Here is a 16,859-nt window from a genome sequence, read left to right on the forward strand (position 1 = left end):
ACCTCTGAGGGCTGACGGAGCTCTTTAGAGCCATCATTTCATTCGATCCTCTCATGACTCTGTAAGGCTGGGCTCTTTGTCCCCATTTTATGGATGGGGCGGCACAGCAGAGGGATTGCACACTGAAGCCATGATGATCACTGCACAAGGAGCCGTCACCCTGCTTTTGCGCCCTAGTGTCATAATCTTTAAAGCGGGGATAGTAATGAGATGGTTGTGGGTTAAATGTAGGTGATACAAAGCCCATAGCACAGCCTGGCTTGGAGGAAGCCTTATTGTTATTTGGGTGCTTTGCCAAGAGTCAGGCTGAGCCGGGACAAGCGCTTCCGTGTTCTACCCTCAGATCCGAGGCTCTGGTCACCACCCGTGGCGTCATCTGTGGGGATGGACTGGCCCTGCCACTTGCAGATCCTGCCACGGTGTGCTCCGGGGCGGGCACATGTTTTCTGGCCCAGGGACTCAGCTCTGAGACGGTGCAGGGGTGCTGGGCCCTACACATGCCGGCTGCCTAAGAAGCCCTGCCCTGCTCCCCCCACCCGTCTGCTCTGGGTCTTGCTCTGTGCCAGCCAGGCTGGTACTGCCTCTGTCACTGTGCACACCCTGTCTGGACACTTGCAAGCCCCTCTCCGACCAAGCCAAGGAGGTGGCCCCAAGATGGTCCCTGGCTGAAGACCCCCCTGCCAGCCTAAAGGCGGCTCTGTTTGTCAGCTCTGGCTCTGGAGCCCCTGTGTCCCCCTCCCTCACAGATGTGTGATGTAGAGAGCAGACCCTGAGACCCCAGATCCAGGATTAAACCCCAGTGGGGGCATTAGCTGACTGTGACCTTGAGCAAATCTTTTTCTCTCCAGATCCTCAGTCTTCTATTCTATAAAATGGGAATAATGCAAGCCTCACGGTGTTACAGGGTTCAAGCCAGAGGTTGTATGTTACATGCTCAGTAAAAAAAATATAGCTAATGCTGGCTGTTCCTTTGCCATCAAAATTCCATCTAGCCCGGTACTTTCAGATTCTCCTATGAAGGCAGAGCTCAGGCTGCAGTCAGCCTCACTGTAATTCCCGTTCCTTCACTTCTTCATTCCTTCATTGATGATTCAGTGCCCCGTCTGCGCCAGCTGATGTGTGGAGTGATGAGGGATAGGAAGATCATTAAGATAGGGTTCCCACCTTCCAAAGGGGCTCACAGTCCAGCAGGAGAGGTGCACATGTGACCACGATCATAAGCCAGTGTGCTGCCGGCTGTGCGGGGAGCGAGGTTACAAGGCACTGTGGGAATGACTAGGATGGAGCAGTTAATCCCACAGGGTGAGCAGGGAGGACCTCACAGCGGAGGTGCTGTTTGAGCTGGGTATTGGAGGATGTGTCAGAACCTGCCAGGTAGAGAAGGGAAGCAAGACATTTATTCCTGCAAAGAAAATAGCTCTGGAAGAGGGGAGTTGGGGAGAGTGGTGTCAGGAGATGAGCCAGGTGACAGGCCCGAGTGCCTGGTCCAGACTCCCTTTGACCCACCCCACTGCCATGATGGGTTGTGCCGAGGTGAGCTGGGACCAAGTTCTGTGCAGACTTTTTTCTTAAATGGAACAGTGAGTCCCTTGAGCAGAGAGACCATTTTCTTCTTGCTCTTCCAGTCCTGTGCCTGTTGAGGGCCCCACACACTGAGAGTTGAATCAGGTGACTGCGTCGGGGGGACACCCAAGGCCCGGGGCAGGTTGGGGTCTGTCCACCAAGGCTTGGGAACAGCCAGGACAGGCCTCTCAGATGTGTGCCTCCCCTCCACATGCAGCCCCCGGCCTGCTGGCAGATCGTTCTCCCCGAGTTTCTAAGGTGGCTGGGGGTCACCAGCCGGTTCTCTTGCTGAGAGTGTTCCCCTTTCCTGCCTGAGACCTGAGGGCAGGTGCTAACCAACATCCTGAGCACCTTGCTGGACGCCCATATGCTCTCAGGAGACCCATCCTGAAGCCCCCGAAGATGTGCCTAAAGCTGTGACTGTCCCCTGTGCTGGATTGTCATTGTGGTCCTGTCAGTTGGCTCCCACCCCTCTTTTTTTTTTTTTTTAATGAATGTATTGCTTTCTCATCAAATCCTTTTCACAGACTAACCCTCTCCCTTATGTTCTGTTTGTTTTTCCCTCTCCTCTCTCTGGTGCCCCTTCTCCTTCTCATAGACTGACCCTTGGTTATCGTTGCAGAATTACGGCAGCGGCATGAGACCACCACCCAACTCCCTCGGCCCCGCCATGCCCGGGATTAACATGTAAGGCCACACCCCTGCTGGCAGCCCAGAGCCGGTGGGTGTGCCCACCCTCTGTTCCCCCTGAGAAACTCATGATCGCAGGAATCACTGACACCTCTCTGGACCTCAGTCTCCTCATCAGTAGAGTGAGGATGTTGAGCGTACTGGTGACAGGACCTCGTAGACCCCCATATGGGGCTTGTCCATGCCAGGCACAGGTCTGAGCTTGCTTCATGGATTAACTCACCTCATCTGCATAATAACACTGTGAAGTGCTTAGCATTATGTTCTGTTGTCAGATGGGGTAACTAAGGCACAGAGAGGTGAAGTAACTCGCCCAGGGTCACACAGCTGTAAGGGGCAGGGGCAGGTTTGCAGGTTTGGAGCCCTGTACCACCCATTGAGTGCTTCAGTGGTATGGCGCTTTTTGTGGTAGCAGATCCCTGTGAGTATCTGTGTCCTTCTTAGAAAAGTGCACTTGCAGAGGAAATACTGTTCTTCACAAATTTTGCATATAATGTATTGGGGTCTGTAGATTTCTACCCATGAAAGTACATGTTTTTACCCCAGTCCTAGGACTGTATGAAGGACTTCCTGTTAGTGATTTTGGCCCTCTTGTTCTGCGCCTGCTGGCACTACCCTTGTTGGCATTTATTGCATCTTCTTCATTGTCTTTATCTCTCTCTCCTCTCAGGGGCCCGGGAGCTGGCAGACCCTGGCCCAATCCTAACAGTGCTAACTCAGTGAGTACCCAGGTTGGGGGTGGGGGGTGCTCTTTGCTAGGGGTGGATGGGGTTCCACGGTGCAGGGTGGTTCCCGTCCCCAGGTTGGAGGTGTCACGGGGAGTGGGATGCAGCAGGATTCCACCTGATGCTTCCAAAGGGAAGCCCATCTGTAAGGGGAGATTGGGAGTTCCACGCTAGACCCATCAGGGGCTCTGCAGAAGCTGGGGTGTGAGCTGGGAGCTGGGCTCAGAGCCCTGTCCATGAAGGGACTGCTGCTGGCCTCCTCTTCCTTGGCAGGGCAGGCCTTCAGCACTCAGAGGAGGGAGCTGGAAGGGGGCTCGGTGCAGACAGTCCAGGGCAGGAGGCCAGGGGGTGGGGCTAAGCTCTCGCTTTCCTGTCCTTGAACTAGAGGGTCTCCCGTGCCCAAGGTTCCCTGCCAAGGCTCTGGGACCAGTTCAGTACAGGAACGGGACTCTGCTCACATACTTGGCCCTCCTAGAGACACCGGTGGCTCAGTGTGTTTCCTGTCAAGAGTGGGCTTGTGTCCCCGAGAGTACTTGGAAGGCGGAGCACACGCTGCCCGTCGGAGGAGGTGTCTCTGACCCGTGGTTCACCCCTTTCTTGTTTCTAGATTCCATACTCCTCCTCATCACCCGGTACCTACGTGGTGAGTGTGTGCAGGTTTGGGGCATTGCATGTCTAGTCCTGTGTGAGTGCGTGTGCAAGAGTATCAGGGTCGGGGGGATCGCTGTCTCTTTGTTTTCAAGACATGTTATGAGCCCAGATTCCAAACTTTGCTAGAATTTACTGTCAATATGCAGGTATTTGTACCTTCTGGTGTCCCAGAAGCCCCCTCACAAGACCCAGAGTTGGGACTTCCATCCAGGGAACTGACCAGTAGACCAGTCAGCTTCCACCGCAGGCCTGTGGTTTCACTGGGCTCCATGCATCTGAGCGCACACACACGCCCGCAGTTGCCTTCTGGTTTGCAGAAGGGAAGGAAGGAGTCCAGTTCCCCCAGGCCTTAAACAGCTGGATTCTGTATGGACAGTGGCGGCTGAGTGAGAGCTAAATGTGGGGCTAGGCCCTGGGTGAGCATAGACTGCTGATGTGGCTGGAGCTCGGGGTCTCTCCCCACATGTGTCATCACCGTGGGTTTCCGACATCAGTTTTTAATCTTGTCTCCAGGGACCCCCTGGTGGTGGCGGCCCCCCAGGAACACCCATCATGCCTAGTCCTGCAGGTAAGAAGGCTGGGGGACGGGTGCCACTGGAGGAGTAGGAAGTCCTGGAGGGGCCTGGTACAGAGCCAGGGCTGGCTGGCCACTCTTCCTGAGCAGTGCACCCCTCACCTGGCATCTTGACATCAGGGATTTACTTAGTGGGCAGAAGACCCTGGTGCCACCAGCCCACGCTGCGGCTTCAGCTGGGGCACTCCTCACTCCAGTTGAAGGACAGGGCAGAGCAAGGAGATCCAAGAATGAGGGGTCTCGCTACTCTTGACTCCCGCTGGTCAGAGAGAATCCTGTCCTGGTTGTCGCTTCTGTAGATGACTGGAAAGGGGCTTTGGGGTTCTGGCCTCCTGGGCCCAGGACTCTGCAGAGTGATGCCTCTTGAGTGTCCAGAGCTCTTGGTTTCTGGTCCTCTATCTATATCAGAGATCCCTTTTTGCCCTTTTCTTCAATAGAAGAGGGCACATGTACTCACACACATACAGCATCACAATTGTATTTCTTTCCCAGCTAAGAATAGCGTACCACCAACTAGAAGGAATTCAGCATGCCATCTTTACCCACCCCCAAAATAAAAAGTGAGAGGTAGTTGGATTTCTGCCCGAGAAGTATGGTGCCTGCTCCTGATATAAATATGTTAGCTGATTTCCTCAGGAGACTTTTCTGGCTAATTGGGGAGACAGAGGGGTCCCTCCCACCCCCTCCTCTGCTCCCCATGGCAGGAAAGCTGCTCGGCAGCAGGGGTGGGGCTGGCGGCAGCCGTGAGGCTCCCACTCCAGCTCCCTCTTTCTGCTGCTGCATTTTTATGAGCTGCATGACCTACATTCAGACTGGGTCACATTAAACCACTCCATATGTTACTGCATCTCCAGCCCTATCTCTGCCTCTCCCTCCTGCCCCATCAGCTTGGCAGGGTGGCCCCTGGGTCATCTGTGGTGTCGTTCTTTCCCAATGTGATTAAAACTGCCAGTCTGGGGTCGGAGAGAGCACAGGTGGTGGTTGGGCTGCGCCTGTGTTGTCCCAGGCAGCATCTGGGGAGCATGTTTGGTTTGGGGCAGAGTGGGGTGAAGGGGGCGGAGACGATTTTGCTGTGTCCACACTGCTGTCCAGAACCCTGAAATCCTTCCTTTCAGGGTTGAGTGGTTTTCACAGTTGGATTTTCTGTGATTAAAAACTTTGTGAATCTTCATTAAATACAAATTAGCCAGAAAATGCTGGTACTTAGAGGAAATTTTAGGTGATAAAATACAAAAGAATGAGTTCAAGTGCCATGAGTTTGTTTTAATTAAGCAATGAATTAATCACCCCGACTTGCGGGTTTCCACTGTTCTACAGATTCAACAAATTCCAGTGACAACATCTACACAATGATTAATCCGGTGCCGCCTGGAGGCAGCCGGTCCAACGTAAGTCTGCTTTCTAATAATTTACATATCAGATACCATAACAAATCATAATTAACTTCATCAGCTGAGGGGAAAGCAAGTTTAATTGATTTCAGCCATTTGTTACCAAAGATGAATAAAATAAACCATCAGAAAAGTGATTAACTCTTGGGCAGCTTGGTTCCCATTTCATAGCTGGCAGGAGGTGACAGAGAAGGGGGTGGAGTGATCCCCACCCCTCTGGTCAGAGCAGGGTGCCCAGCCTCACTGTGGGGACCCCCCTGGCCTGAACGGGGTGTTGGTGAGGAAGAACACAGGCTGCGGGGGGCTTTGGGGGTGGTCTGGGCCAGTCCCTGCTCAGCTAACTGGCTCTACACCTGGTCGATGATGCCTCACCCTCTCTGGTCTGTTTCCTTGGCTGTGGAGCTTGCGGCGGAGGTCTCTGGGTACCTGCCTGCCCTGTGCCTCTGGGAGCCCTCTGACTCCCACATCCTATAACCTCTCTGCCTCTCCTCGCTCCCTTCCCTCCTCTAGGAAGCACTCCCTCCCTTCCCGGCCCCTCAGTGTTGCCACCCTGCTGGTGGTGTAGCTCAGATACCTCCTTTCCTGGTCCCTGCTCACCGCTCCCTCTCGTGTTCCCGTACTGGACCATGCAGCTGTGGCCTGTCTGCCTCTCCTGGCTGGGAGCTCCCTAAGGGCAGGGCTGGTCTGGCAGCTCTTCCTGGCTAGGCAGGAAAGGCGAATCCCACTGGGCTTGCCCTGGGGGAGCTCAGGGTGTGGAAAGGAGGCTGTCGTGTGACCACATCAGTAGTTCAGGGACAGCGGAGCCAGAGCTTGGGCTTGCAGTTCCAAGGTTGGCTCTGGCCTTTAGGATGCTCGGTCTGGTTCTGCTGTTTCAGTTCCTGGTGTAACTCCAGAATCACCCCATGTGCTAACAGCCCTGACTGTGGGCTACTCAGTGCTGGACACCGCGTGTGTTGCAGCCTCTGGGTGGGGGTCGCAGGCCTGCCACCTGGGGGTGCCAGGACGAACCAACCTGGATCCCATGACTGAGAACTGGGGACCCCGCTCCTCACCTGCCAGTCCCACTGCCTTCTCTCCCTGTCTCTCACTCCCCTCTTGCCATGGTCGCTGTTGCCATATTTTACCAACCACAGATGCCAGTGGTCGTGGTCTGTGGCTCTCAATGATGGATCATCCATGTTGCATCACTTCAAGGGGTACCACTCAAGCGCACAGCATCCAGGCCCTGGCAGAATCCGCCTTTGACTCTGCCTGCAGTTTAACTGTTAGGCTTTGTGTCAAGATAGTGCAGATGTCATTTTTCACACTGTGAGCATCATGGTCATGTTTTCTAAGAGCTCAAATAGTGAAAATGAGAACGATGAGACCACCAGCCCCAGCGCGACCCTGACATGTGCAAAAAAAAGAAGCCTGAATGAATTTTAATGACAGATGTGAGGACACACAAACCTGCATCAGGGAGGCAAATAACCAAAATGCAACGTACTGGCAAGTGTGTAGAAGAGAAGAGGTGTGAGTGGAGGAGGGGTGGGAGAGTACGTGGCCATCTGGGACGTGACATGCACATCCCGCTAAATCAATCGCAAGTTTTGTGTGCCATCCAAAGAAACAGCAGTCCTCAGTGTAGAGAGGTGGCAGCCACACTTGGTGGGGCCATGGCCTTGAAATGATCACCGTCACCATGTTGGTCCTTTGATGGCTCCGTGAACTGAGAAGATTACATTTCCTGATTCAGAGGCTGCAACTGAAGGGGTGAACCGAAGGGGAGTTTTGATGACAAGTGTGTTGGTCCTTCATGGTGTGTAGCTGATTCTGTTGTATCATCCCAACAGTCTGGGAGCTTTCTTCCTCAGATCAAGTGGTTCATCAGACCATCTCAACAAAACTGTGTCCCTAGCTTTTACGCACTTTGACTTGAAAACTGGAGCTTCACCTTGTCATCTTGATGTCTACGAAGAAGACGTTAATGAAGTGTGGAAGAGAAAGAAAATATTACTGTTCTCTTGTCCAAATACAAACCACACTTTGCTCATTTATCTGCATATTTGGCAGACAATGCAGTTAATTTGGCAAGTTTCATTTAGTCCATGAACTTCTTACCTGCTAATTTCCCCACCCGCCTTGTCCCTAATAGTGCTGCCAAGGGGGCTGATTTGCTTGCCTGTGATAATCCACCTTTCATAATGAAAGGTTTTGGTCACTTGTTGATTTGCTCAAAACATGCAGAAACAGATTTTTGAGTTTATAAAAAAAGAGAAGGCCTCGGACACGTGCCCACAGATGCCTGGCGTTATTGCTGGCTGTAAAGAAGATGTGAAAACGTCATCCTGCTCTGATGCTCTTCTCTTAGAAACACTGTGAGATGAGAATGTAGAAAGGAATTATAATAAAGTAGAAACATAGCTGCTGCTTCTCCAGAACTGTTTGATGATCTTCAAGAGGCCACCAGGAGCCCAGGTGAGGCTGAGTGGACTGCACTTGAGCTGTTCAGAGTTGTAGAGGGGCTGTGACAAAGCCTTGTACAGCCAGAGTAATGGCTCACCGTTTGGAAGCGAGATTGCTTGAGAACTCATAAAGTGTTATAGGCAAGGGCAGCCAAGTTAGCTAAGACTTTCTCAACATTTTTATTAAAACTGTGACTTACTTAGAATCCAGCTTATATCTCACAAGTTCAAATTACCTTTGTGCTTTAAAACCATTTTCCCTGAGAAAGGGAGGTTTATTCGATGATGACATCCAGTGTGCTCAGAATGTTTAGAAATGACGGACATCATAGGCAGGCACAGCCCATCTGATGAGCTCCTAGGTGAAAAGGGCCTGACAAATGGCCGACCTTCCAAAACCCACCTGTCGATACAAAGTGGATGAACATCTTCGGAGAACTGGAAGCAGATTCCTACAGATCCAAAACCTGTGTGGTTAAGTAAAACCCTAAGCACTGCATGTGCGGATGTTCTTGTGGAGCGGAGAGTTTGGTGTTGCTACGTTGGACTGACACCGGTGCTTGATGAGAGCAGAGTGGCAAGTCAGTGCATTTTCTGTTTGACTCTTCAGTTTTGCCCTCCATAAAAGAAGGGTGTCCAAAGCCTGCAGGCGACTCAGAGAAGCGTTAGTGGAAAAGCAAGCACCATTTGCCTTGTTGGGCGCCTGAAAGTGAGATGAGCCCCTAGCAGCTCTCTTCAAGTCCCCTGGGGAGAAAGTCTGCCGCAACTCTTGCTCTGGCCACATCTTCTCAACATTTAAATATCCAGTTTAAAGAGTTAAAGTAATTTACTATGTCAGAAGACAAATTCTATAAGAGTGTTATATTTTTCCCATGTCCTTTGTTTAACTAGCCATCCTACTGTTTGCCACTGTTCACTAGTTCAGCTGTTCTTTAATAGAATTTGAGTAACAGAAAAGTAAATAATACAGAATAAACAACTGGATATCCACTGCAGATGAATGAAGCTGGACTACTTCCTTATAACATACACAAACAGAAAAATTAACTCCGACTAGACCCTAGGCCTAAATGTCAGAGCTAAAACTATCAAACAATTAGAAGAAGATATAGGAATAAATCTTTGTGACCTGGGTTAGGAAAGCCTTCTTAGCTACTCTGAAAGCACAAGTGACAAAAAGTAGCTGCACTGGACTTCATTAAAATTTAAAATTCATGCCTCAGAGGACACTGTCAGGAAAGTAAAAAGACAGCCCACAGAAAATATCTGCAAGTCATACGTCTGATAAGGGTCTTGAATTGTAAACGTGTAAAGAATTCTTAGAACTCAATGATAAAAAATGAACCCAACTTTAAAATGGGCCAGGGATCTCAATAGACATTTCTCCAAACTTGTACAGAGAACCAATAAGCACATGAAAAGATGATCAGTGTCATTAGTTAATAAAAGAAAACTTCAGTGGGTTATCACTTCACACCCACTAGGATGGCTAGAATCAGAAAGACAAATAATGAGCGGTGTTGGTGAGGATGGGAGGAAATCTGAACCCTTACATGGGAACATAAACTGGTGCAGATGCTGTGGAAGAGACTGGCAGTTCTTCGATAGGTTAAGCAGTTACTGTGACCCTGCAGTTCCACTCATTGACATCTACCCCAGAGAAATGAAAACATGTCCACACAATTGTACACAGATATTCACAGGAGCATTAGTCCTAATAGCCCAAAAGTGGAGAAAACTGCAATGTCTGTTGACTGATCAAAATGTAGTACATACATAAAATGGAATGTTATTTGAACATAAGAAGGAATGAAGTACATGATGCATGCTTATAACATGGATAAACCTTGGAAACATTTCACTAAGGGAAAGAAGCCAGCCACAAAGGTCATATACAATTTATATGAAATAACTAGAGTTGCTAAATCTATGGAGAAGGAAATGGCAACCCACTCCAGTATTCTTGCCTGGAGAATCCCAGTGACAGAGGAGCCTGGTGGGCTGCCATCTATGGGGTCGCACAGAGTCGGACACGACTGAAGCGACTTAGCAGCAGCAGCTAAATCTGTGACACAGAGAATAAATTAATGGTTAATGTGGGCCTGGGGATTCAAGGGGGAATGGGGAGTGATGGCTCATGCGTACAGAGTTCCTTTTGGGGATGATGAAAATGCTCTAAAATTGATTGTGGTGGTGATGGTACAACTTGCTAAGTACACTAACAACCACTGAATTGTGTACTTATTAAATGAGTCAATTGTATGTGGTTAAAAAATAGCGTGAGAGTACACAAATATAAGATACCTGTTTTTGAAATATGTTTATGCAACTGTAATACATGTGCATAATTGTTGACTGTATTATCAAATTTGGGGGTTTAAAAAAATATTTACGTATTTTATTTATTTGGCTGCATCAGGTCTTTAGCTGTGGTAGTCAGGATCTTTGGTTGCAGCACACAGTCTCCGGTTGTGGCCAGGGGGCTTAGTTGCTCCATGGCGTATGGAAGACTGGACCGCCAGGGACATCCCCTGGATATATTTGGTCTGGTAGGACTGTGTTTGGGTAGGTCACACTCATCCTCCTATCACTTGGGTTAATAAGCATGAAATGGGTTGCCAGATGGCAAAATGTGCCCCCCGGCCTGCCAACAACCCTGGGAAGCCACTGGGGAGGCGAGGATGCTGTCCTCAGAGGGTATGTGAGTGGGTGTCAGGGTGAGGAAGCAACTGGTAGCCCAGCGGTCTCCTCACAGCAGTCTTTGCATCAGCTGGTCCTGCTGCCATCTGCTAAGAGGGCTTTTACTTCTGCTTAGGCAGGACCCTTTCAGGAATGAAGCCATGACACATCTCTCCCTGCCCAGATCCTGACCCTCAATTATTTCTTCTCTCTGCCACCTCCTCTCTGCAGCCTATCGTGGTTTCTCTGCCTTTTCCCCAGTGCCTCCCTCTGAAGCTGCAGCTGTGCTTGTCTAGATCTCAGTATCCTGTGAGGTAGCTGGGTGTCCATGGCTGCACTATTCCTCCAGGCTGAGGCCCAGGCGTGACTCAGCGCCCAGCACAGGCCACATGCCAAACAGGCCTCTGCTCTGCTACTTCCATCCCCTGTCCACCCTTGCCTCCGGTTGGTACCCCAGGCCTTGGCTCTCCAGACTGGGCTCAGCCATCCCTCGGTGGCCATGCCCTGTGACCTCTGGCCTTTGCTTGCGTCTTTTCTGAGATGGGGGTGATAGTTCCAGACAGGCCTGAGGAAGGGAGTGGAGCAGATGAAACGTCTGCATGATGAATGCAGATGAATCCATCTGCATCTCCAGTTCTGCTCACTAGTGAGCACCCCCACAGAGTCCCAAAGAAAGCACGCCTGCCACAACGCCCCAGCTCTCCCCACATTTCAGAGGAGGAGGCTCATGTGATGGCTCCAGGGCCAGGCTGCCCGAGGTCCAGCCACGGCTCCTCCGTCTCCTACCTGGGAGATTTAGGGCCAAAGCATGGTCCACTGTGTGCTTCAGTTTACTCATCTGTAAAATGGGGAGGAAAGGCATTAATAGTTTTATTCCCAGGCCTGGCTGAGTGGGTCACTCTGTCTCTGTGAGCCCCACATACTGCCTTGGGGATGGAACGAGCCCCAGGTGGGATCCAGGAGGCCTGGTTTGAGAGTTGCCTCTGGTGCCTTGGGCCAGCCGCTCCCTCTCTCCTGGTTGGCTTCCTCCCGTGATGCGTAGGCCTCCCTCTGCCCTGCACAGTCCAAGAGCTTAAGGGAGGCGCCACCTCCAGCCTCCTGGTGTTCAGTGCCCGAGTGTGCCTGAGAGCAGCTCCTCCAGGGTGGAAGCTCTCAGGGGCCGCACTTCTGTGTTGCTGGGTATGGAGCCCCGCGAGGGTTGTGGCGGGCCCGCTCAGGTGCCAAGCTTTGTGCTTCTCCCACAGTTCCCAATGGGTCCAGGCTCGGACGGCCCGATGGGGGGCATGGGCGGCATGGAGCCACACCACATGAACGGCTCGTTAGGTAAGTCAGCACCCTGCCTGACTTCCCGGGAAGCCTCCTCTGCCTCGGTTCCGGGCTCCACTGAGCCCAGTCCCCACAGGAAGATCTGAAGAGGAAGATGTTGCCTCGGTCGAAGGTCCTCTTTGGCAAAATGTTTGGGGTTTGGGTGGAAGCATTTGGAGGCCCCTGCACGGAAGAGCGGGCGAGACCCTGAACTGGACTTTCTTTTCTCCTTCCAGGGTCAGGTGACATAGATGGACTTCCAAAAGTGAGTGTGTGTTCCCTGTCTCCTCCCTGACAGCACCCTCCAGAAAGCCTTTCCCCCCATCCTGGGAGGGGGTGGCAGGTTGCTGGCGGCCTGGGGCTCACCACGTATGCTCTCTCTGCAGAATTCTCCTAACAACATAAGTGGCATTAGCAATCCTCCAGGCACCCCTCGGGACGATGGCGAGCTAGGAGGGAACTTCCTCCACTCCTTCCAGAATGACAATGTAAGTGTGCCCACCACCACCCTTATTTCACCCCCTGGGTCCTCACTTGTATCCTCTGAGCCCTGGGACTACTGATTGACGTTTCAGAGTCTCCTGGCCAAGACCTGCCCGCTGGGCCAGTCTCCTGGCAGCCGTGTCATGAGTCTTTCACCTCGGTTATTTTTCCATACGAGATGGAGAGCCCTCACAATCCCCCCGCCCACCCCCACCAGCCCCCGGCGTGGTGCTGACCCCTCGTCTGCTGAATCCGACCTTCCCCGGGCGTGCACACGCAGGCGCAGTGCCTCCAGCACTGATGAAGCTCACGTGGCCGGACAAGCGCTGGGCCCGGGCGCACGGGGTCCTTGTCTCCGTCTGTGTCCTCCCGTCCTGGAGGGCGGGTGTGCGTGCAACCAGGGACTGCCTGGGGTCTCAGTGCCGAGGAGTTGGCTGGCTGTTTTTTCACATTAGGCTTCTTGTTTAGTCTCATCTGAAGAACCAATGTCAGGTTTCTGTAGCTTTTGAGAAGCCCAGGCCGGCTCCCACCCCAGGGTGCCCTGGCTGTGCTCCAGCTCATCAGACCCCAGTCCTCTGCAGTCCATGGCCCTATGAGGGGAGGGCAGGGGCTACTGCTGGCTTCAATAGGAAAGGGGTGATTTGGAGAGGGAAGGGGGGCGGAGCAGGCAAGTGAGGGACACAGGCTGGTGCGGGGGGGATGGTTCCTGAGCCCCGCCTGCTGGCCCCCTGTCCACCCAGTGCCAGCCCCAAGACAGGCCCTGTCCGGCTCTCTGCAGTGAGACCTCCACAAGGCTGCCACACCCGGCCCTCACGACCCCCCTTCTCTGCTTCTCCCTTCAGTATTCTCCAAGCATGACGATGAGTGTGTGACTCCCCCCCTCCTCTTCTCCGAGACGCTGAGAGAGCCAGCATTGCAGGCGGGAAGATGCCAGAAATTATGCAAGAAGAAGTGAGGTGTCATTACCCAGGAGCTGGGGGAGGGGTGTCTCCTGCTCCCCCCCAACCCCCACCCTGTCCTCCACCTCCTCCACCTTTCCCAGTTTTAGTTTCATGCAATAAAAAGGCCGAACTTTTTATTCCATAAAACATGAAGGACAAAACTCAAAATAAAATATATTTCAAGTCAATGACCAGAAAAATCCCACCCTTGCCCTTTCCCGAAGGACCTTTGATGTCCATGACACTTTTCTGTTTTTTTTGTTTGTTTGTTTGGGGTTCTGCTGTTGTTGGGATTTTTTGTTTTGTTTTGTTTTCAGGGGGGTTTTTTTGGGGGAAAAATTTTTAAAAATGGAAGCTTCTAGCAAATCCCCCCAACCCCACCCCAATCAACCTCTTTGCTTTCTTCTTTTAAAAAAAAAAAAAAAAAAAGGACAAAAAAAAAAAATAAAACCAAGCCCCGTTGTCTGTACCCAAGCCCTTCCACCAGGAAAGCTAGTCTAGGTGTGAGATCTCACCTGTCTTTGTAGCCATCTAAAAATAATAATAATAATTATAATAAACTGGGCAGTTTACAATCGGTGGTTTCTTTCAAACGGCCTGTTTTGGAAAGAAAAAAGGAGTCACCCTTTTCCACTTGGGGTTTTTGGTTTGTGCTGACGAGCGAGGGAGGGGCGGGAACCTGTTTTGTTTTCGCTTGGTCTCTCCCGGCGAGGTGGCGACAGCAGCCGCACAGCTTGGACCCCAGACCCCCTCCCTCCCCCATGGTGTGGCCGGAGGGGCCAGACCACCAACCGCTTTCAGGATCCCGCCCCAGCGGAGCCGCGCCGTGACCCGGTTGGCATGCACTGTGTTCCCAGGACTGCTTCCTCCCTCTTCTGGACCTCTCCTCACCCGCCTCCCGCCCCCTCCTCAGCCCCCGCCCCAGTCTTCCCAGTGAGGATCCTGCCAGCGGGGTGGTGGCTTGGAGCGGAGTGGGGGAGGCCGCCCCCGACAGGATGGCTATGACCTGGGACGTGGAAACCGTGACCTCTGCGTTCTCCTCCCTCGCATCGTCCACATTGCGTGTGCGGGCAGCGTAGGGCTGGAGTTGGGTTTTCTTTTTTTTTTTTTCTCTTGATTCTTCCTTCTTTTTCAAAGATGGGATATTGACCAGAATTGCTCTGTATATGCTTGGAACTGGATGGAAAGACTCTGGAATAGCTGTGGGGGGCGGGGGGGGGACACCGACAACCAAACAGATGTGCTGTTTCCGGACCTGTTTTTATTTTCAAAAACCGACAAACGCCACAGTGGAGCCTGTCCCCCTCCCAGGAGGAGTGACTCATGGCCTCCCTCACCTCACCACCCTGCATCGTAACCTCTGTGTCTTGCCCTGAGACACCTGAATTCTTTGTACATTTACACCCCTCTCCCCCCTCCCCTGTAGCTGGTCTTTGTTTTCTTCCCTCCTTTGATCCATGTATATCATATTATGTGAGATATCATCTGCCTGAAAAAAGACCTTGTGCGGATTATTGGGAACATTGTAGCTGTTTCTGTGTTTTTTCTTACCTTGTAGTCTGGTTCTGAATTAAGAGAGGAAAAAAAAAAAGTAATTATGATACATTGTAGTTTGTGTACGATATATGTTGATAACGTTTTATTAAAGGGACATCTTTTTTCCGCAGCCCTTCCTGACATGTTTGGGGGAACGTGGGTCGGAGTTTATTATACTCATTATAAAATGCCAGGCGACTGGCTGGGCAGAAATTCTGCTCCTGGTGCACAATAAGATCTTGTTTTGTGTTCCAGGCGTTGGCCTTCTTTTCCTGGGTGTGTTAATTCTGCATTTTCTGTGGAGAGTTGGGGATGATGGGTTGGGAGGGAGGGCATGGTCTCATTTCAAATATTTGGGGGCATTCTAAAAGGCAGTTTCAGTTTCTCGTCTTGCAAATGAATTTTGGTTTGCCAGGATGTATTTTTCTGGAAAAGTAAGAAAGGGTTCCCAGTGCACTGTGTTTCAGTAGAGAGTCGGTGTCTGCTAGGATGGCCACATGGGCTGCAACCACGCCTGCTTTCTCCTTTCTGGTGAAATTTGTTTTGCAGGTCCTAGGGTGCTGGGCCACAGGAGGTTATTTTATTTTTTCACCTCCAAGGCAGCAGGGAGCCCTTGAAAGATTTGAAGAGTGGCACAGTTCAACTTGAATTTTAGAAAACGATGCAGGTTGCATCTTGGAAGATAGTTGGGTGGGGCTAGACAGATGGGAAATCCAGTGCCAGCTGCCGTCTAGGCAAGAGCTACTGCAGGCCGAACAGGTCAGCAGCGGATGCTGATTTGAACATTTAGAAAGTAGAACTTTCTGCGTCCTTGGAGCTTCGGGGCCAGGCCTGCAGCAGGAATGGGCAGGAAACACACGGAATGTCTGAGCAAAGTGTGACCTTAGCCCCACCTTTTATTGTAAGGACCAATTTCAGATCCTGCCTTTGCCACTGTGGCCCTGGGCCAGTTGGTTCATAATGTCCTCAATTGCCTCATCTATAAAATAGGGATAACGGTTTACCCATCGTGTGGTCGTGGTGAGGATAAGTGAACATTTGTACAGTGTCTAGAATTGTGCCTTTTAAGTAGTAAGAGCAGTAGTGTTAGCTGTTGGCAGTATTGCTCCTCATTTGGGGAGTCTAAATGGGTGTGCTGGGAGGCCCTAAAAAATCCCATTTGTCCTTCCTGCCTCATCTGAGAACACGGCTTCCAAGGCTCTTCCTCATCACTGTTGGACAGATGAGACCTGGGTGGTTACTGACCTGCATCCACAGTTCTGAAGAGGCGTTTGTGCACCAACTTGAACACCTGCCATGCCCAGCGCGGCGCTGGGCAGAGAAGGTGGAGATGACAGCGAGCATGTGCTCAGTACCCTTGCTGCCCCTGCAGTTGAGGACTCAGGCACAGTGGGGAGCAGTGACCTGGGGGAGGGTGTGCAGGTCACAGTGGCCCTTGCCAAGAGGAAGGAAGGACCCCCCAGCCTGTAATGAGAGCCTGCTGCACCCACATCTGCGGGAGCTGAGAACACTGGGCACCCTACCACCACCTTTATTTTTACCTCCAGGGCAGCAGGGAGCCCTTGAAAGAGTTGAAGAGTGGCACAGTTTGACTTGAATTTTAGAAACGGTGCTAAAATCTGAATTTTAGGATCGGGAGGTGACACCTCCCCCTACCCCCCACCGAGCACCTCCAGAGTTGCCTTTGCCACACTCAAGGCTCTGGCAAGGGCTGGTTTGGGGTCGGCTTCGCAGCAGGAGAGGACAGGCTGATTCCCAGGTTTTTCACCACTCTGCCCTGTCCAGAACTGAGTAAGAGCAGGGCCAGGCAAAGCCAGCTTCTGCAGCCAGCATGAGGTTCCCAAGATGAGAGTCGGGAGGGGGGGGTCACTCCCGTC

The 16,859-nt window shown here is 51.8% G+C and overlaps 1 protein-coding gene across 3 annotated transcripts in view; it reads left to right on the plus strand.

Annotated features, from left to right (window-relative positions):
- The window catches only part of SSBP3 (single stranded DNA binding protein 3), a 166,204-nt gene extending 151,092 nt beyond the window's left edge, over positions 1–15,112 (plus strand). For all 3 annotated transcript variants that reach the window (XM_043461213.1, XM_043461215.1, XM_043461214.1), the window contains 9 exons: positions 2,186–2,250; positions 2,924–2,972; positions 3,586–3,621; positions 4,143–4,197; positions 5,521–5,591; positions 11,962–12,040; positions 12,259–12,287; positions 12,409–12,510; positions 13,348–15,112. In XM_043461213.1, the coding sequence (XP_043317148.1) occupies positions 2,186–2,250; positions 2,924–2,972; positions 3,586–3,621; positions 4,143–4,197; positions 5,521–5,591; positions 11,962–12,040; positions 12,259–12,287; positions 12,409–12,510; positions 13,348–13,377 (516 nt within the window). In that variant the 3' untranslated portion in view covers positions 13,378–15,112. The remainder of the gene's footprint in view (positions 1–2,185; positions 2,251–2,923; positions 2,973–3,585; positions 3,622–4,142; positions 4,198–5,520; positions 5,592–11,961; positions 12,041–12,258; positions 12,288–12,408; positions 12,511–13,347) is intronic.
- Positions 15,113–16,859: the final 1,747 nt, after the last annotated feature.

This window comes from Cervus canadensis, chromosome 2, assembly GCF_019320065.1.
Source record: "Cervus canadensis isolate Bull #8, Minnesota chromosome 2, ASM1932006v1, whole genome shotgun sequence".
NCBI lineage: Eukaryota > Metazoa > Chordata > Mammalia > Artiodactyla > Cervidae > Cervus > Cervus canadensis.